At 40.0% G+C, this 21796-nt stretch overlaps 1 protein-coding gene across 3 annotated transcripts; it reads right to left on the bottom strand.

Annotated features, from left to right (window-relative positions):
• Positions 1-2613: 2613 nt before the first annotated feature.
• Positions 2614-21532, bottom strand: PATZ1 (POZ/BTB and AT hook containing zinc finger 1). Of its 3 annotated transcripts, XM_076353276.1 has the most exons (6): positions 20241-21532; positions 17755-17818; positions 14458-14529; positions 11923-12094; positions 6022-6159; positions 2614-4132 (listed from the first exon to the last, which is right to left on the bottom strand). In XM_076353276.1, exons 1-6 carry the CDS (start codon positions 21530-21532, stop codon positions 3714-3716), a joined length of 2157 nt encoding a protein of 718 aa, XP_076209391.1. In that variant the 3' UTR covers positions 2614-3713. The 3 variants fall into 3 exon arrangements, with proteins under 3 accessions (XP_076209391.1, XP_076209392.1, XP_076209393.1); XM_076353277.1 differs by lacking the exon at positions 14458-14529; XM_076353278.1 differs by lacking the exon at positions 14458-14529 and having other exon boundaries at positions 4012-4132; positions 6022-6094.
• Positions 21533-21796: the final 264 nt, after the last annotated feature.

The following is a 21796-nucleotide window of genomic DNA, read 5'->3' as shown; positions in this document are numbered from 1 at the left end:
GATGGAAAGTCTGTGCCCCTACATTCAACACAACACTTAAGCATGCATGCAAGCAGTTTTTAGTCCTTCATCTTTATTTCACTCATTCACCTATAAGCATCTATTCCTTTCTTGTCTATCTTTAATGTTTAGATTATAAATGGTTGAAGATGTTTTCATCATACCGAATACACATGGGTCTGAGCCTCAGTTGAGGGGTTTAAGGACTCCCTACAATACAAAGAAATACTACAATTCTGATCATCAAAATTTGTACGAACTGAAGTTCACTTCTTGGCAGAGAAGCGCACTGACTCAAACATTGGATTGCAGTCCCACCAAAGAAGATGACAAGGAAAGGAGGGCTGGCCCAAAATGAGAACTATCATCTATACACTGATATGCCAATTAAAAATTTTATAGAAACAAGTTAAGTGAGGTTGCAGCTCAGGGCATGTTAAGTATTTCCCTTTGAACTCTGAACTTATGAGGCTGAGTTTTCTGTTTGGATCTGTCTTCTGTTCTACGAGAAGCAGACGTTTCCCAAAGTACAGAATATAAAGAATTTGCACGTAGATTAAATTACTATCCAGAATGGAGTATGCCCCCAAAGAAGCAAAAAGCTCTGAAAACACAGCACTGCCAAAGATCTGCCCAACCTACTGCTGGCACTAGTCTGCACCAGACTCTTGTGTTGGTGCAAATCTCTCTTATTTACACTAGGATGATCTAGAACTGTCATTTCAGGATTGTTAACTTCCTGCCTAATTGTTTCCCTGTCCACTAGACTGAGAAGTAAGTAGCTTTCATTCAATGTATTCATGACAACTTAGTAAGCATTTTCTTTGACAAGCAAAATGCACAGTTAGTGTTTTAGAAGGCTTCCTTTTTAGTTCAAGGCTTTTCATTTGTTTCATCAGGTCAAATTCTGTAGCGTTCAAAATTCTGATACACGTGGCCAAAATTCAACCCACTAGTAACACTAAAGTCAGTGGAGTTAAAATGTAGGATGAAAATATCCTATATTCTGGACTTGGCTTTTGGAGTTGAATTTTATGACTAGTGCACCCTCTTTGAATGCATATAGGAACATCAGGGACACAAACTTCTTACATCTTTCAGAATACAGCCTCAATTCAACAGAAATTTTCCTGGTGGCTTAAATACAAGCTATTAGTAAATCAGTGACTGCAGTTGCATTTGCTAATCCCAATGAGTTGTTATGCTGACTGAAAGCCTGCTCTATCTTGACTTCCTTGGCAGCTTACAAGGTTGTCTCATCGTGGTCTAGATTTGTAAGGTATTTTAAAATGTTTTGTTACCTTTCCGAAATGACCTGTTTCTACTTGTCAACTAAGCTTACCAGTACAGCAATAGCAATTCCATGAAGCTTTAGTTTGAAGGTGGGTTGTTTTGTTTTGTTTTTTTCCCCCTTTTAAATGAGACTCATACCTATTCCAGGGATTCTGGGGGGAAGATGAATGGAGAAGAACATGTCCTTCAGTCTCCCAACACAGATTAATAGAAAAACATCAAGTCCACTGCAACATGCTCTCAATTTAGAAAGTGCTGGTGCTATAAAGAGAAAGCCATTGATTATTCATCCTTGGTTTATAATACTCGAGAGCAAGTACAAAAAAGTAGCTTCTTACAAGAGAGAAGCTGGGGCTTCTGAGTCTGTAGAATTTAGAACGTCATTCCAAAATCCATATACTTACAAAAGGCTCTATAGTTCTAACATAAAAACAAAACAGGAATGTGTCTTATTTCAGTTATGCATTAGCTGCAGGGTTTGGATTAGGAGCACCTAGGCAACGCAAGTTGTGGCACAACAGCAGTTTGTAGCTATGTCCACATCTAATACAGACATATCTCCTGCAGAGGATGTTGGTCCTGGTCTGAGGTGGTCTATCCTGCTCCAGCATTGTATTAATGATGGAGACAGTTACTGTTTCATAGAATGCAAGTTTGGTGAGGGACTTGGGCTCTTCAGAATGGCCTTTCTAGAAACATTCGGTACACACAGCAAGTCAGTTTACCAAATTACTGCTTAAACCTTTGCTCATTAACCCTCACCACAACTGTGAGTAAACTTTTCACAGATGGGAAATTAAGGAATAAATTCAGTGAGCTGTCCTATGTGACCTTGAGCATCAACAGCAGAACCATAATTATAACTCAGAGTATTCCTAACTCCTAACCCTGTGTTCATTAAACAACATTTATACCTGGATTTGGTACATAAAGACCTTGACAAGTTACATGGAAGGAGAGGGAGGGCCAAGAAAGGACATTATATCTGCACAAGTGGTATTTTCAGATTAAACAGAACCTCCAACAATCTAGAGCCCAGCTTCTTTGCATTTTGTAATCAATTCTTTTTCAGAGATATGCTGTTTGCAATTCCCATCTCTTATAGTAGAAACCTTCTTCTTTGGAAAAGAAAGGAGTAAGACTGGCTTTTGCAAACCTGACTAGAGGCAGATCAGGAGAGCATGACTGTAGCCAAAAAGCCCAGGTCACTGAGAATACAGTACAGTGTAGAGAGGGATTAATGTCTTATTTACTGGTTCTCATTTGCACACCTTTTGGACAGGTGGCTGAACTGCTCAAAAACCAGACAAAACGAGGGGATGCAAAGTAACATACTAACTTCTTTAATAGAGTCCAATCCAATTAAACCAAAATCACTCTGTGAACCCCTGGGTTTATTCACACTAAACAAGTCAGTGGTACATAGTGTTAACCCGATAGCTGATCGTGTTTATACCCTAGGTCCCCACATGAAAAATGAGCACCAGTCAACCAGACTGCAATGATATTTTTTCTTCCTTTTTTTTTTTTCTTTTTTTTTTTCATAAAACTATTTCTTTCATAGACTTAAAACAATCAACTAGCCAAGTTATTAATTATGGTACATCTAAAAAAAAATTAATACTAACCCTAATGTGACTGCTGCTTTAAGAGTGCTCTGTGTATCGCCTTACACTGGCTTTTCAGTAGCAATTCACTACAACAGGTCCTAAAATAATAATAATAGAGAATTAAAAACCTGACAGCAAGTTTAATGGTTAAAAGTAACAAAACCAACCTGTTCTGAATGGTCATTTTTCTCAGCAGTTCAGTCCTGCTGCAGCACTCACAGCCTCACAAATGGCAGAAGGGGTTCAAATTCTCTCACCTTCTTTAAATTTTTCTGTTTTTAAAAGGACAACTGCATTGTAACCTGCTAGGTACCACGGGGCATTTTACTTAATGTTATATTCAATAATGGATCAATAATGGGTCTGTTTTTAAAACTTACTGTTTTTCTGGGGTAGGTTAGGAAAGGTGGGGAATAGAGAGAGTACAAAAGAATAGCTCCTTGTAGCTGTAGCTCCCCAGGTGCCTCAGTTACTAGGACTGTCTAATTCTCAGATCAGTGCTGGCAACTTCTGTTTATTCTAGAAGATCATGACAAAACACCAGCAGCAGCCTCTAAAGCTCCATTTGGTGTTCTAGGTCATGTCTCCTATTCAAGGTCACCATCTTCTGTAATTTATCAGCTAAGAAGCATTTCCTCCCTCTCCTCAGTGAAGGTTTAAAGGTGGGGTAGGGCATGAGACAAAGAGGGAAGCTAAAATGAATAAAAAATTCTCAGCTATAGAACCAGATTTCATTATTTCCTCTTTCATTCACAGCATCTTATCATTATAGCCAGACTGCTGCTTTGCTTTGTTAAGATCAAACTGATCTCATTTCCCCTCTGGCCCCATTGGTTGCTGGTCAACCTCTGGATCCACTAGGGATGATGCAAATGCTGACTGGACGATCTGAAACCCAAATGATTCCAGGAGAGACATGTTCTGTTGGGGTGAAAAGGGGGATCCTAGAGCAGGACCGAGGTCCCCCAATGGGCCACCAAGGGCCCTGACGTGAACTTTCTGTATGTGTTTGTTCAGATAAGACTTTGATCTGAAAAAGCTGCCACATTCAGGGCAAGGGTACTTCTTCTCTCCTTCCGTCTCCATTTTGTTTTTGCTGACTGCCATGTCACACGAGAAGGACCCATTGGTGCTCTGTTTCTCAGGAGTCTTGAGGTCACTGGTGTCAGAGAGGTCTCCGTATGAATCAGAACTCTCAATCGGGTCCGAATGTGAACATTTCTGGCCTTCTACGGGAAAAAGAAAAGAGAGAAGTTTTCAGAATCTTATCTCCCCAAAAAATTATTTAACATGCATCCAAATAGATGATATTGATTACCACCTGATTTCATTAATGCCTGTCATGACAGAATGATACACACTTAGTATCGCAACCCCTCATATTCTAAAGCCCTTGATCATAGGTCCTCTTTACAAACCACCGGGCTGCTATCAGAGCAACATCCAGGTTTTTATTCTGGATTTGTCATGATGCTGAATGCATCCATACTGGGTCTCTGGTTTATATAATATGTTTCTGAATCCCAAAGATGTCTCACAACGTTTATACCTCAGGCACTACAAAAGGATGGACCTAATGATGAGTTTTTAACTGTACAAGTCACTCCCACACTTCTGAAATATTGCTGATACTTTGGGGAAGAGCCTAGAAACCTAATAAAGTATAACAGGCTGCAGCAAAATGCGAAGAAACCTGGAAATACTCAGCAAAACAGCAGTGAGCTACTGCAATTTAAGAAGTGCAATTCCATTTAGTCTTGAGGAACTCTTTTTTACAAGTTAAGTGCAACGCTGTTAGAAGTGAACTTCATAATCCAAAATTGTTCCATCTTTAAATACTGTAGTGTGAAACAGGAGAGAGGTTAGGGACACTATTTTAAGTCATTTGGATACAGATCCTGGCAAAGCCATTGGTATGTTTGGAGTGTTCTTCATTCTCCTCTGGCAGTATGCCAAGAAAGTTTGTCCACACTTTTTGCTCAGCACATATGAATGAGCGTGGGAAACCCAGACGTACTCCCTAAACAATTCTCTGAATACAAATAAGCTGTAACTACTATTAACTCTAAAAGACCAAAGAACCACTTGGCACAACCCAAAAGACAGATTTGCTCTGGACTCGGCATTACAAACCAAACAGGATATGCATGAAATCAATACACCACTGGGCTGGAGTAAATCTCTTGTTAAGTCAGCACACCACCCAGAACCAAAGGGCTTCTGTAGTAACTCTATCAGGACTTCAACAGGAAAAAAAATAACACAACTGTAGCTTTCCGCTGGCACAGACTTTGTTTAACCCAGCCTGCTGTGTTCTCCTGGGCACAACACGGGACAACCATGGTTTTCAAGAATTTTCTGATGTTTCAGCTTCACCAGGAATACTAACAGCTCAAACCAAGAAGCAAAAAGCAAACTATTCTACATAGGTTAACACACAGCTTTACATATTCAGAAGTTAAATACTCTTTAGCTATTCTTACAATAACATCTTCCCCCCGCCCCCCCCCCCCCCCCCCGAAGTTAAATGCAGGTTAAAAACCAAAAAAAGTAGCAGTACTATTATGATCCTCTACCTCTCCTCCCCAACAGCAGCATTAAAAAGTGTAAGTTTAACTACAGATAGTTGCGTGGCTCCTCATCAACCTGAGGATGAATATTGCTTTCACTGCCGAAGAATCTTTATGAACTGCATTCTGCAGCTCCCCCTTCCTTCATCAGAAATCAGAAACATGGTTTGACTGACGCAAGATTCAAGTATAGTGGGACTAAGAACTGTCAAGGATCTGCACCCCTCAGGTAAAATTCAAGTATCGACTGCTCCTAGGAAGATGCTCAAGATGAACTAACTGGCTTTTTCAATCTCTAAAATCAGAGAGGATGCCAAAAATTCACATACCCTTATGGGTCCATCTCCTTCCCCCAGACTTGTTAATTTGGCTATCCAAGGACAGATATTACATACTATGTGATGCTATGTAATTTCTCTGCATCTCCCTAAGCTTCTTTCCAGTATTTTTCCTGTCCTTTCTCCCTCCCCTTTCTCATGCCCAGCCCAACATCCCACAACACAAAGTTCTGCACAGAGCAGCAAGGTGCAGAGCAGCGAGTCTCTTGCCTTTGATGCCATAGGTCCTGACGCAGTGGAACGCTGCTCCCCCATTCGGGATGGACTCCTGGTGCCTGGAGACCTGGGGAAGGGGAACACCGTGGTGGGTTTTAACATGGACCTTTAAGTAGGAGGCAGAGGAGAAACCTAAACAAGATAAAAGGAGATGAGATCCTGCCACCAGCAAAGACACACATCTGCCTTCCCTGTTCTTTTAATCTTTCTCTTGCTCCTACTCCCTATTACAAAGCTGCCATTATACTAGCTTGGTTTCTGGTTACCTACAACATGCTCAAGTAGGATTCCTAGACATAATCAGGCAATGAATGCAATGCATACCTTTCATTAGACTTCATTTGCTTTTTGGAAGTCATGATGAAAGAACAGCCTCCTTGAGAAAGAAATCCTATGTAAGCAAACCTAGCAGATGACATGAAACTTTCTGGAAAAAAAGGCAGAAGAGACATGATACAAAAAGGCAACCCTGTCTCTTCACCATTTTTGTGCTGTTTTATTTTAATTAAAAATGCCTTCATCATCTGATAATACCTTGGAAGACAGTTCAAATTAGTTTATTTTATGCTGTTAAGATTTGAAGGAATGCCATCTAGTAACACCCCTCTTTGGTATTTAGTGTGCTTTCCTCTTAGGTTTCTAGCATTTACAGTGAATCCTAGAAGGCAGAAAGCTAAAACTACTGAGTTTTTAAGGTATATAATTTTGTTCTATAGTAATTTTTGAAAAATACTTCCTTCATTCAGCTCATCCTGAGTTTTAAAAAAACATACTAAAACTCATATTTTGTCTGCAGTTAACAAAAAAAATTAAAAGAAAATTTCAATATTTCTATTAGCTCTGATCTGTAAGCCCAAACCACTGAAATTAAAAACCATGTATTTCAAACAACTGATTTCTGAACAAAACAATATTTTACACTTGTGCATGTGCTTTTTTTAAGTTGTTTTTGAAGTCTCACAAATATGGCCTTTTCTTTTAATGCAATAGATTATCTCGCATATATTTTGGAATGTTTTTAAATTCAGATTTTAACAAGATTTGCAATTAGTACTAGTACATTTGGACCATATACAAGGCACAAGGAGGACAGAGTTTTAAAGACTTCCTACACAGGTAAGCCTATCAACAACCATCTTAATTTTCTATTAAATTTTGAACAGAGTATTATGGCACTTTCACGTTAGAAACATTTTCCTTTAACAACTGAGAACATAACACAAGTTTCACCGTCACAGACACAGTTCCAGGTTCCCTTTCTGGATAGAGAAAACCCAAGACCTAGATTTTTTTTTTTTTAAACCAATACAGCATTTACAGCACAAGCCCTTGCAAGAGAACTTTCACACCAATGCTTCACTTTAAATATGAATAGATACACTACTGTAAGGCCATTTTTATAGTGATATAACTGCATTTACATTTGATGATACATAATATATTAGAAAGGATGCAAACCCAATACTGGCACACCTCTCTGGGGTGGATTTCTGACAGCAGCTGTTAGTTTCAGGCACTGAATTTAATAATGAACGTGGCTTTACACTAGAATTCCCTGTGCCTACCCAACAGAATATCCCTCTACCCAGACTTTTCTTCAAAGCCAGGATCAAAGGTATTCAGGCATAATTAAGAATTATATGTACAGGACCTGCAGAGCAAGACAGAATTCCACAGCAACCTGCTGAAGGGGAAAAAGGGCGGGTTGCCAAGAATGAACAAGAGATAGTTACTGTAGACCCCGAGTTGAAGATAAAAGTACAGAAAAGTAGATACATCACAACTGAAGAAACCAAGAACATAAGACTCTCAAAATACAATGGAGCAGAATCACCTAGGCAAAGTCATCCAGGGAATTAATGTAAGGATATTATCCTCCGAAATAGTGCAAGACCTACCCCCAGACACAAAATGCTGTACTGAATATCTCACTGGGCCACAAGAGAATACATTTTTCCAAACACCAAAAATTGACTGTAGGCATGGAAAGAACCAGTGTTTGACTGGTAGAGAAAAGGACACAATGTACAGATATAATGGTGATACTTCCAACTACAAGGTATTTCCCTTTATTTCATACATGTGTCTAATAACCACATGCATGCCGAGATGAGCCTCTTTATGTAGCAATGCATTAAAATCTCACTGCCAGCCATTAAAAAAGGACTTCATACACATATTCAGTGTTTTTCTATACTACAATCGACACAGGAAAATCTGAAGTTGTAATCTCTGCTATACAGTATTTTTTCTGAACTCTGCAATTCTATTTGTAGAGTACATTGTTTTATATAATGAAAACTGCCTGCAAAGTGTGTTAGCTCCCCTTTATGCACTTGGCAGATGAACAAGTGAGTCATCAACTTCCATCAAAGCAGTAAGAATGCCAACTGCTTCATAGGAAACTGTTTAAAGTGGGTTTTTTTGTTTGTTTGTTTTTATCCTAATTTTTTTCTGAAGCACTTAGCACTGGCCTTTTTTTTTTTTTCTTTTTTCCCACCAGACCTTAATTATGAATGCCTGTCTTAGGAAGATGGGGGATTCATAGACAATAATCCTTGTTTTTAAAGAGATTTTTAAAAGTAAAAGTCAGGTTAATGCAGAGGATAAAGTGGCAGTATTTTTCAAAGGAGGAATGTATTTATTGCTTTACCCATACACATCTCAGCTTTGCAGAGCAGATGAAGAAATCTTCATACCAGAGGAACCAACATTAAAAACTTGCATAGAGAGGAAATGATCTGCTTTATATAAATGGGATCTATCCCTTGATGTCTTAGATAGCATCTATAAGGAGACAGACTATAGAAATAATTGCAGGATGCTCCTTTTTCAAAAATTCTAATTTGGATTTAGCTGGAACATCCAGAGAATGTGTCTTGCTTTAATCAACTCTGTATCCACCATGAAATATACAAGAATTCATCTTATTGTAAAAAAAAAAAAATTCCATCTAACTTGTGATTGGAATATTTACCCTTCACTAATTTGATTTCTGTGAAACAAACAATGCGTATGTGTCTGAAACAGAAAGTGAATCTTCTGAGTTGCACATGTTATTACAAAGTACCAGTTCTAGACTTGCCAAAGTCATTAATCTCTCAAGTTCTTTAAAAAAGCCCACACAAGCAAATAAAGTTCCTAAGGATGGTAATAGAAGATTATGTAACAACAAAGCAGGAACAGGTCTTTTTTATTCAAACTGATTAAAGAGAATTTGTCTTAAAAAATGAGGATTAGTTTTCATAAGCACATTTTAGATGAATTCTTAAAAAAAAACAAACAGAAAATCCCAGGAAAAAAACATTGCACAGCTTCCCTGATTTAACAAGATTTAATTGCTTCCATAATTATTCTAAGCATGAAGACCCTAAGTGAGAAAATAACCTGGAAAAAACATCAACCCACAGATGGTAATTTTTGGACATTATACTGCCATTTTGTAAAATAAATAAATAAATAAAATCAGCAAATGGGTACATGCATTACATGGCAAACCAGGGGCTACTGCTTTCAGTCAGCTACTGAGTTCCCCATCTCCTAAATCTGTTAAACCTTTAAAAGAATGTGAGACACTTGATTAAGTTCCACAGAAAAGCCGTCAGCCTGATGGGATAAATGGAGGGATTCTAAGCTCTTTCTTTAACACTAGGATATGTTCAGCTGTGTAAGAGTCACCTTTTCATCCACTTTTTTTTTTTTTGGTGGGCTAACATCCAAAATTCTCTCTACAAGCAGCTTGAGCATTCTTGTTTGACAATTACTATATCCAGCACTAGCTAAGTTCCAATACAAAAATACACCAGCACGTTAGCTGAGGGAAGAACAAAACAAAATCCCACTGCACAAGCACCATAGCCACGGCACAACCACAGTCGGAGGGGTGGCACGTAGCTTCTGACTGCACCAATGCCTATGGAATAGATGTTTCTAATCCAGAAATTTTCCACTATACTTCATCTTGCCAGGCTCTACAATTTAAAAGATATCTATTTAAAACAATGAACATTATAATTTGATTCTAGAACACTTTGGATTAAAAATTCTGCTGTCATGGATCATAAACCTATAATCAAAATTCACAGCATATAACAATGAGTTCATAACACAGTTGTTTGATAAATCCAGTCTGTAACTTCCCTTTCCTATGAATTTTAACACTGGGTAGATATTTAACAATAATTCATCAGATTAATTATATTTTCTAAGTGCTGATGTAAACTGAAATTCACAGCAGACTAAATTCTGGCAACACATATGAAATACACAAACCATAAGAAAGTAGTTGCTTAAAGTTTGCTGTACAACAGGTTCCCTATCCTTCTAGAGAGAAATGTGTATTTTATTTAAATTTCCACTGTACATTTAAACCTGTAAAATGTGAATAAACCATTTAGTCATTTCATTGTTTGAATGCCAGATCTGTCTTTGTCATGCTGGCTGAATTTTGAAAGAGCTGCAGTGACATCCAGTGGTAGTTAAGTTGAAACTCAAGCTTACAAATCTTGGAAACAAGACAATTCCTCCCAACCCATATGAGTTTCTGTTTGGCACCATGTTCAACTGAAGGAAAGCAGGATAGCACCTGGATCTTGGACAGCGTCTTCCATGTTGTTACCACAAAAAGAATCGGGATAAGCTTAAGCAGTTTTTCAGAAGATAGGCCTTCAGCTGAAAAGGAGGCCAAGTTTCATTTCGTACCATCTACCTGGAGCTTCAGAATCTGAATATTTTCAACGCAGGTGCCTTTTCCACTCAAACTGTTAACATCACTTTCAGGACCTAACAGACGGTTCGACTGCTGGAAATACCTCCCTTGCAATTTATTGTCTCTCATTACTCATCAACTCCTAGTCATCCAAAAGCTCACTGTACAGTCCTCACATTAAATACAGAACAGCTTTATTCTCTCAAAAGATTTCACCTCTCAAATTAGAAAAGGGAACACACATCATAAAAAAATGACTCATCAGAAAAAACAAGATCCCAAAACAGAGCAGCAACCTCTTCCTACACTTACTAGGTATGTACGCCTGTGTGAGCCAACAATATATTTTGAAGTTGTGTATTCATCATTCAAAAAAAAGACACCTGTAAGTCAAAATTATTTTCCCAGCTTGCCTTACATCCCACAAAACCTAAATTTACAACTCTCTCCAATTGAAGAGTACCACAAACAGATGGAAAAGCTTCCCTCTTAGTCATATGGTTTAGTTTTAGGTAGTCCTGCGAGGAGCAGGGAGTCGGACTCGATGATCTTTATGGGTCCCTTCCAACTCGAGATATTCTATGATTCTATGAAAAGCTGTATTTGTACAAATAAAGGTAAAGCACATTTCTAGTGCTCTTTACAAAATTTGTTTTAGACATGTAAGTTAATACAAAGAAATTTCTTGGGTTAAGAGGGAGAAGCAGCTTGACTCTACTGCTGCACCAGGAGGTTAAGCGAGACTGATAATAATGTAAATTTTTTTTGTATGTACAGTGTATAATTTTCAAGTTGGTGTGTATTTCAAAGATTCTTCTTCCAAACTGAACGCAAGGACTCAAGTCTAACCAGGTATAGAAAAAAAGCTGCATGGTGAATAGTGGCAAGGCAACATACTACGGTTACTTTATAGGGATCTGGCTATTTAGCAAATAAAATTCTTAAAACTGTCTAGAAACAATTTGCTTCAGATATAAACTGAGTTTCTTCAGGAACTATCAGCCATGTAAAAAGGCCAGACCTATAGCTCCATCAGTTTCAAGGTTACGCATTCAATAAGAAAAACAAAAAATAGGTACACATATATGGTATAACCTCCTCCTGTTGCAGACAGAGTCATGTAGCCTTACAGCTTCCCTCAAGTGTTGTCCCGTCCCAGTGAAATAAAACAATAGTTTCTTCATTACCTCGGTTACAGATAGTGCAGAAATTGCTTGGTCCTTCACTATGTTTCTTCAAATGATCTGCCATATATGCGGCTCGCAAGTACTTCCCACACACCTGGCACGGAACTTTGTCTTCATGACATGCTAGGTGTGAGCGCAGTCGATCACGAGTGGCAAAGGAAGCATTACAAGTCTGCAGGTATAATGAGAACCGTGTGACTCATCAACGCTGCTAAAAGCACAGATATTGTCGAATATATTTAGTATTCTTTAGAATAAATACCTTAGACCCTGTGCAAACACACAAATGACATGATGCACAAGCTATTTTCCCACAAATAAAAAATTCAGATCACCAACATACTGCACAAGATGTGATGTTACTACTCGAAAGAATTAAGAAAGCAAGAAAACAGCTCTAACATACTACAGACAGTAAAACTTAAATCAAGAGAGTTGTAAGGCCTTAGCTGCTCTCTGAGGATGAAGATACTAAAAGTTAAAGTAATATTTAACAAAAGAAATAGCACAAACCACTTCATTCCATTTACAGTAAATTCTGCCATTTCACTGAGCCATTACAATCACTTTAGACCGCTCAAAATGTCCTCTCTGTCATTTTCCTAAATTTTACTCTTTGATCTGATCAATCTAATTTCAGTACACAGAATCCCTTTGGAGTATGAAGACATACAAACAAAGCATCAGAGAACTGGTTGGTATGAGAACATAACGAAAGACAGTAAAAGAACCATCCTGGTATCCACAGTAGCAGTGCAGACAAATTGTAGAAGTGAAGCCTCAGAACTGAGCAGGTATCAAAATAACTGCATGACACTGTAATCTGTTTATAACTTACCCCTGATCAAGGTATCATATTCCACTTACTACCATGAAACAAGCTTGATTTGGCATAAGATAAAATTGATTCTACTTGCCCACTTCCCAGCCATAATCCATATGAGTGAAGGCTCCCTCCCATTTTTATAATCACAGCAATTGGCAGGCAGGCATGTATATAGCCTACTACAACAGCCTGCCAGTTCTGAAAGGCTTGCTCTGTCTCCATGTGAAGGAAAATAAATCTCCAGCAATACACTGTACAAGTTATTAAAGATATAGTCTGAAACCACTGCTCACAAGTGCAAGAGGAAAAACAAAAGCAAACATACATTAAAATGACTAGACCAAGCAGGCAACAGTGACATTCAAGAGTGTACAGTGTTTCGTTTATACCACCTTTATATAAAATAACACAGTTTTAAAATGTATAACCAGAACCCCATAAGAGATAACATGAGACTATTAAGTGACCTGGGAACTGGATATATTCTGTCTTTTCAAGTATCAGTGTGTAATTAAACAACTGTTTCAGCAGAGATAGGCTTGTTAAAGCAACAATCCTAGTAAAATTATAAAATTATAACTTCAAGTAAGTGAAATTGATAATACAGAAGAGGATAACCCATATCATTTTATATAATTTAGTTAATCAAGAGCTTAATCCAAAAAACATTGAAGGCAGTTGAAAAGTACCTATCAATTTCAACAGGCTTTACACTCGTTCGATCCTATGAGATGCTTAAGTATGGTAAACTCCCATAGAGCTGAGGCAAGCATGAGACTTAGCACCTCAGAGGATCAGGACTTAATGAACTTAAAAAGACAACAGTAAAATTATATGAATTTCTGCAATACACACAGTTTAACTAAGCTCAACAGACAAAGACTCATAAATTACAAGTAGTGAAGATTAAGAGGCAAATTCTTGAACATGAAAGATTTATCTTAATTTGAAATCTCAGTACACAGCGCTGAGCAAAACAGGTGCAGCTTTCACTTACTAAAATGATCTTAGAGGTAAACACTCATTTAAGGCAGGATTCCAGCACTGTTACTAATCAATCTGTTGGATATCAACTAAAGATATATAACTAGACAATCAAAGATGACAGCCAAGAGATCCATCATCAATAAGTCTAAAAATATTGAGCCACAGTAAGCGTCCATACAAAAGCATTGGGAGTGCATTAGTTGATGAAGCAGACCAGAGACAAACCACATAAATACAGGGATGCCAGAAGTAAAACCATTATCTGTCCCATATTGAACTTATCAAGTTGAAAGCTTAGGGAAAGGCAATATAATCATTTCTGTGTTTGATTTCTCACTCTTGCTGCTGAGTTGTGCAAAGTTCACCTTTGGATAAGCTATATAGTAAGTATATCTGCGAAGAAGCTTAAAAAAAAAAAAATTAAGTCCAGTGGAGAAAGCAAGAACCAGTTTAGCTGAATCATAACAATGGGAGACAGGACTAGACTTAAAGAAAACCCCAAAGTTAATGTTCAAATAGTTAATATTTATAAAAGGTATAGAGAAAAAAAAAAGTTTTATTTTACAAAAGATGTAAAGTGCTAAATGAGTGCTAAGTATTTATCATTAATTGTTAATCACAGAAGAAAACTCTCCAGTGCTTTCCTATCAAACATTGCACAGGTATATAAATAGATCAAAAAGAATATATATAAAGTTTAAAAAACATTGTTTAAGAAATACCTCTTGAAGTTTCAACTTTTCTATGGATGTGGATGTCTCTGAGCTTATTCCATGGTGGCTGCCATTTTCCTGCTAATAGGCAGGAAGTAAGAGAAATTAGGACAGGAAGAAACTCATTTTGCATTGAAATCAATGGGAAAAGCACTGGACTTGGGATGCCAATTTTAGGTTTACTTAAATAACTAGATCTTTTTCTTTGTCAAAAGTTTTGCTTTAATTTAACTTGCATTTTTCTCTTTTTTATTTAAATTGCCAGAAGAATCACCTGTCTCTTGTCTCTGAGAAGGAGCAAACTTCTGTTTTCTCCCCTTGTTCTTTCACGTCCACAGATTTTCAGATTACCATTTCCTCCCAAACTGCAGCCTAAATTTCATACCATTCACACTCAAAAGCCAACAACCCACCTTCACCCCTTCCCGTGACGAATCAGCAAACTGAGCTATCCCATTATGGCCAGAAAACTGACTTACCCCTTCTCCTACATCCAGAACTCAACTGTCAGATTAAAAAAAAAAAAAAAAAAAATCACCAACACAACAATCCAGGGGAAAAGATCCAGAGTGCCATTTGGTGTCTTGTCTGGACACCAAAGCAACTTCTTGGATCCGATTTCTCAGCTGCCTTGGCTCTGTGGAGGCCTTCCCTATTCTGAGTCTATTTTAACAGTAACGAAAAAGCTGGAATCAGGTCTTTGTCTGGCATCAGGCGCTACAGGTGCTGGAACTTAGGATAGTTTTTCAAAGATCTGTGAAGCACAACCATTATTTTAGGGGGATGAGTGCAGGATTACACACTGAGCACTGAAAACTATAGCTGTTGCACTGATGTTCAGCTTACAATTGTCCTGCTTCTCATAGTTTCATTTTATTTATTCTGAAGTTGGGTTGACACCTTCAAGCTTTTGTTTTGGGAGTCCAAAATGTACCATGATGCCACATCAACAAAACATTAGATATCCACTGGTTTGCAAAGCTACATGGATTTTGTTTAAATCGTAACAGAGCACCACTTCCAAGAATGCCATTATGACAGAGGATTCTGGAAAGCTTTTCTGTTTACTGACAGAGTATTTCTCTTTTGCAGTAAACATAAACAAAAGCATGACAATAACAGGAATTTTCAACAGGAACTCAACAGATTCAAAAAGGATGCTCAATGCTGTTCAGGCTACTCTCATGGGGAGCTAATTTGCCAAACAAAATCAATGGAAAATGAGAATGGAAAATGGGGAAACAGCATGCCAATATTAAGCTATTTTCCTTCTTAGTGGCCAGATTCTGTGTTTAGATACACGTCATGGAACAGAAGTGTTACTGGTTATGAGATAATCACAAGGAGAACTTTATCAATTTATACATCAGCTTTCAGATGTGAAACAAATTTTCAGTGTGATAGCATGCCTTCCATGGTTTGTACCGTGTATATCAGATCTGTGCGTATTTAAGAAGTCTTTCTAAATCTGACAGGATATTATGAAGTATTTTTTGCAAAGACACACAACAGCTCCTTAACAAATTTTCTACACCTTAAGATTCATGAAAAATTAACTTTGCAAGGTTAAGCAGTCAAAAATCAAGAGCAAACCAAGCCTGAATGACCACCTCAACTCTGTCCTGATGCTTGTAACCAATAGCCTATACCTTTTAACTGAAATGAACAGTGCATACAGTATTATGGCACTTTAAACAACACACAATGAGAAAGACTGTTCTTAGAAATTACTATCACAAAATACATGTGTGCAAGGAGACAGAGCTGAGCTTGGCTGTACTATCTTAGCTTCCGTGTTTCTTTACCTTCTAGCTCTCAGTGTATCCTCTGATTCAGACTTACAGAGTTGATCAGTTACAACTTACAGCTGGTATCAACTGGCAAAAGACTGATGAGTTTCTGTTTATTTTGGGACCTAAACATTCATTTTTGTACTTGCACACAAATACATGCTTATGGAAAAAATTTGTAGTCATCTTCAGTTCATCCACCCAGACCCCTTGCTACCCCCAAATTGTGAAGTCTTTTTATGAGTGGAATTTTCCAATTTATATAAATCTAACACCCCTAAATCATCTTAAGAAGCTTAAACTAACCTAAGGCTTTATATAGGATATGCAGTTAAATCAATGTGAAGGCTCTATGGCCTGATTTTCAAAGGTGCTGGGCTTCCACAGATCATATGGAGGTCAACAGAAACCTTTTGATGGCTCTATATGTCTGAAAAACTGTTCACTGGATTATTAAAGTTGCAAAATGTTTCAAAACTCTCACAATTTGGAGGAAACATAGGAGAGGTGTGTCAAGAGATGGGAAAAAAAAACGTAGATCAGGAGGCAGCAGTCATGTAGGATTGACTAGGTTCAGAAAATGTGATTAAAAATTTTAGAAGAAAAGAAATCCTCTAACCTTCACTGTCTTCAAAGAAAACGAAAATGATCTTGCTCCAACTTTCTTTAAATAAATAATTAAATAAATCTTTCTTCAGAGACCAAGCATGGAGACTGTTAGCCCAATAAATGTTTTGGAAATTTGCCCAACAAATATTTTAGAAGTTTGCCCAACAACTATGTGAAGGCAGTGGGTGATAGTGGAAGCTGATTCCCAACTTTGGTTTTAATTAATACTTCCAGGCACCTTTTAAATCTCTCTACAAATGAATCACAAAATATCTTTCTTGATTTGATCTTTCAAACCCTAGCGAATTATTTATTAACTGTAAAAAACTATATACAACATTATGACATTGTATTACAATGCTGTGATGCTGTTATTTATATTCTCCCTGGAATAAAAAAAAGCTTCCAATTTTGCTCAGTGCAATGTTCTGAAGGCTATGTGATAAAAAAAAGAGTATCTTGGCAAGTTATGATAATTTACCATTTTTATTTGAAATTATTCTAAAAAAAAAAAAGAAGTCAGCATTGGAGCCTCCTGTTGGCAACAACTGCAATAAAAAAAAAAGGGGGTGGGGTGGGGGCAGAGGAAATCATCTGTGACATTGACTCTAAGCCCAGGGACAAGGTGGCTGGGTAAGAGATCCAGGGTGAGACTGGGATAGAGCAGCAGGGAAGAACATCTGGTAGAAGGGGAGGGAGGCAGGAGGACCAAAGCTGTAGATGACACAAGGGGCTGGGGGACGGGAGGGATGTAAAACAGCTGTCACTGTTGAACACTGTTATTTACAAACATTTATCCCAATTCACACATACACGGTATTTTTACTGATACTTCATAATTGTCTGCACACATAAATGCAATGCCAAAGATTACCCATACACCAGTCTAAACCCCTCCAGCTCCTACCTGACACTTGTGAGGTCTCTCTGAGGTATGCACCTGTTTGATGTGTCCATTCAAGTGGTCTGGCCTTAAAAGAAGATACACATAAGCACACTTAAAACAAATACTAAAAATAAACTTACAATTTTAACCAAAAAAAGAAAGAGATAAGAGATAAGATCCCAGTGGTGGATCTATTACAAATGTAGTGATATTTAACTTTCCAAGAACCAGATCCCCAACAACTGGGACTCTACCTTGATAAGTACCCTCTCCAACTTGCTAAAAAGGCAGCATTTTCTCAGGAAGAAATTATGACTGAATGATCAGAGAAAACAGGAAATACAAGCTATAATTTTCAAGCCTGTATGTCCCCCTTCCAAAATCCTATTTAGATCTTGATGGTCAGGGCACTTTGATTTACAGTTGCTGAATATTTGAAAATCAGACCCTTTTGGTTTGTGTCCCAAACATGGATGTAAGAAGCCAACTTTCAGCACCTCTGTGCAAAAAGACTGACTCTAAACTCTGTTGCTGTGACACATTTTCCACCAGCAAGATGAAAAAATACTGTCCTAACTCACAACTTGGTGGGGAGACTGCATTAATACAAATAAAGTGCTCTGAAGGTCCCAACTAGAAGGTGCAATGGAAGAGCAAATTATTACTGAAAAAAGTTAGACCATTCTTCACAATCAGTAAAGCCTACTTTGAAGAAGAGAGGACTGAATAGCTGCAGATTTTCCTGGTGGGAGTTTCTCCCAGTGGGAAGAAAGCTTTTCATTGTATGAGGCCAAAACTGCTTGGAAACAAGTTCTCCACCCTCTCCTCCCCCAACTTTCCAGCTGCGCCAATGAGAGGGCGCGGGATGGAATTCACGCACTGCAGACAGAAAATAGACTGAACTTTGCAGTCAGGCTGTTAAACCTGATGCTCCAGCAAGTGGGCTGGAGCGGTGTAACCGGAAAGACTGGTTGGGGGTCCTTCTAGGTACCTCAAGCCTAGCAACCTCACGTGCTGTGCTACTGAATGAAGGAAAGGATACTAAAATTAGACATCACGCTTCCAAGTTCCTTTGGCTGCTCCTACGACTGAACACTGAAACTTAAAGAAAGAGTCTCTACTTTTCATTCATACTTTGATTTTACAAAGATGTGTAGACATTTTTGTTGTTTACTTTTGTAACAGCATTCCTGCCTGTTCACATTAACTTACTGGGAAAAATGAGAACTCAACATGTATCTTTCACTTTCCCTTGTTGACAAAAACCTTTCACACAGCAACAGCAGAAACCTTTAAGTGTGAATAAAAATAATAAAAATTGGCAGATGATCCCAGGTAGCACTATAGTAAGAAAAATACTTTCACTTCTAGCTACAGATGAAATCTTTGGTTTATGACTTTCCATCACTAAATTTGTAGTCCTTATGAAAATGGACCCCTAATTATTGCTGATTTAAAAAAAAAAAAGAAAAAAGAGTCTACATTTTCTTAATTTATTTCAGTAACAAAAAGTCCCTCTATCAAAAAGAGAGCTAGCAGGGGCACAATTCCTACATTTATACAGCTGGGACAATTCTAGCCCTAGTAGCCTTTTGATTTGTTTTTGCATCTCGATTCCTTCCCTCCTGCTAGAGCAAATCGACAGCTGTAGAAAACCGACTGCTGCTACAAAAGTAACACAGAGTGTACGCATCCCCCTCCCCCCACTACTTCTAGTCTCAAAGCGAGCATCAAACTTCCAAAAAAGTTTCAAATTCATTAACTCAGACTATAAGATACCGCTAAACACGACTACGTGTATCAAACTACTTATTAAATTAACTCCCACAAACAGCGACAACAAAAAATCAGCAACATTAAATGCACAGATCTTACGTATGTTGCAGGGCAGAAACAGGATCCCCTTCAGAAGGATGTAAACCCAAAGGACACAAAGATCATGTATTAAAAGATACTTGATGCTGCAGCCTTTGAAATCTCACCTCTTCCTTCACATTTGGGTGATAAAAAACATTACGAACTAAGAGAAACGAAGGGAAGTTAAGAAAAAGAAAATTTAAAATGGATACGAGAAAAATAATAATCTTGAGATGTATTAATATTTTGCACTTCAACAGCACCTTCAAACTACCTGCAAATCAGTAGTCTTAAGACACTTATGTGAGGTAGGTGGTTATTTCAATACCCATTTCACAGAAGAGTCATCTGAGGGAGAGACTAACTGATTTGCCCAAGGACACGCATACACCAAGCCTGGGACAAAGCTGGGAATGTTACCCAGAAGCCAGCTGACTCCCAGTTCTATGTCTTAATTACTTTTAAACCCTTTCAAGAGACTGCAGAATAGCATCCCAGCGGAAATGATGGAAGTCTCATTTCTTGAGACATTTTAAAATGGAACAGTCAAACTATCCTAAGTGCAAATTGTTCTTGTTTCCCAAGGGATAGGAAAGACAACTTCCTAGGTCTCCGTTTGTGTCTATGGTCCTTATTCAGTACTCTCTTACCTGGAAAAGCCTTTTCCACAGCTCTGGCAGATGTAGGGCTTTCCCACAGAGCCATCGTGAGATCGAACATGATAGGACATCCTGTCTTTCCGCTTGAACCGTAAGCCACACACTGGACAAGAGTAAGGCTTCTCGCCAGAGTGCGACAGCTTGTGCCGATTCAGGTGGTACACGTCCCGAAAAATCTTGCCACAGATCTCACAGGCCACCTGTTTCCTTGTCCTGCTTCTTTTTCGGGGTGCATCAGGGTCATCCTGACCAGGGACACCATTTTCGCCCAGTCTTGGGGGTGGGATGTCTATGTAGCCCAGCTGTAAACTTGTTACCCCATGTTGAGCCTCATGCTGACGAAGACGATTAGCATCCGTAAATACTTTCCCACAGAGGCCGCAAGGCAGGATACCAGCCTCTCGCAGGCCCCCTGGGGTACCAAACATCATGGAGTCCAAGAGATTGGCTTTACGGGGACGCCCTCTGCCCCTCTTGGTGCTTAAAGTGGGGGCACTAGCAGCAACATTCTGGAAGGGTGAGGCCAGCAGTGGTGGGGACAGAGGTCCCGCCACCATGGGCAGGCGGTCCACACCCTGCAGAACAGGTAGGGAGGACTGCGCAGCAGTAAGCGCAGCCCGTGTGGCCTCGTCTTCAGGCATACCAGCAATGCCGTTGCCATTGGGTGCCAAAGCGGCACCGTTGGTCATGTCAAGCGGGAAGCCGAGGTCAGCAGCCCCTGGACGGAAGAGCATAATGTCGGGGCGTGCGGGGGGCACGAGGATCTGCACATTGGACTGCTTGATGACCTCCTGGCAGATGTCAATCACAGAGCGCATCAGCAGGAACTTGGCAGCCGTCATGAGCTCCGGGAAGCTCTCCAGCCGCACCACAATGCGCGATGTGTAGGCGAAGTCCAGGATGTCTCCGAACACCTTGGAGCTGATGGTGTGCATCTCCAGCTCCCGCCCGCCCCCGGGGGCCCCGCCGGCTGCCGCTGCAGCCCCGCCGGCCGCTGCCGCCTCCGTTGCGCCCCCTTCCGCGCTGCCGCCGCCGCCGCCACCTGCCCCGTCGCCCAGCTGCGCGCTGAACACCGACTCGAAGTACTCGCTGCACGCGGCCAGCACCGCCCGGTGCGCTGGGAAGCTCTCGTCGCCCACGCGCAGGAGCACGTCGCAGAAGCGGCCGCCGTTCTTGCGCTGCTGGTTGAGGCTGTGCAGCATGTCGGCGCTGTGCCGGCTCACCTGGTACGTGTAGCAGCCCGACGAGGGCCCGCAGGCGGCGGCCTCGCTCACCCGCTCCATGGGGCTGCGCCGCCCCGCTGGCGCCCGCAGGGGGCGCGCGCTCTCAGGCCGCCCGGCGGCGCGCGCCGCCTCCTCCTCCCCGCCCCTGTCCGGGCCGACGGCGGCGGCGCGCGCTGCGCTCCCTGCACAGCGCGAGGGGATTGCAGGGGGGGCGAGACAAAAGGCTCGGGCGGCGGAGGGGCGCGCGCCGCGCGGGGCCGCCGCGGCCGCCGGCGCGCGAGCTCCGCCCGGGCCCGGCCGCCACGAGGCGCTGCGGCCGCGGAG

The sequence above is a fragment of the Aptenodytes patagonicus genome, chromosome 15 (genome assembly GCF_965638725.1).
Source record: "Aptenodytes patagonicus chromosome 15, bAptPat1.pri.cur, whole genome shotgun sequence".
Taxonomy (NCBI): domain Eukaryota; kingdom Metazoa; phylum Chordata; class Aves; order Sphenisciformes; family Spheniscidae; genus Aptenodytes; species Aptenodytes patagonicus.
The sequence above is the reverse complement of the archived record's forward strand: the minus strand, read 5'-3'. Positions and strand labels throughout refer to the sequence as shown.

Excerpts from the sequence above, each read along its gene's own strand:
- PATZ1 (XM_076353276.1), bottom strand. The coding sequence starts at position 21,532 with ATGGAGCGGGTGAGCGAGGCCGCCGCCTGCGGGCCCTCGTCGGGCTGC. Across the intron at positions 14,530-17,754 it reads AGAGACCTCACAAGTGTCAG|CAGGAAAATGGCAGCCACCA; the intron begins GTAGGAGCTGGA and ends CCTGCCTATTAG. Across the intron at positions 12,095-14,457 it reads AAAAGTTGAAACTTCAAGAG|ACTTGTAATGCTTCCTTTGC; the intron begins GTATTTCTTAAA and ends TTATACCTGCAG.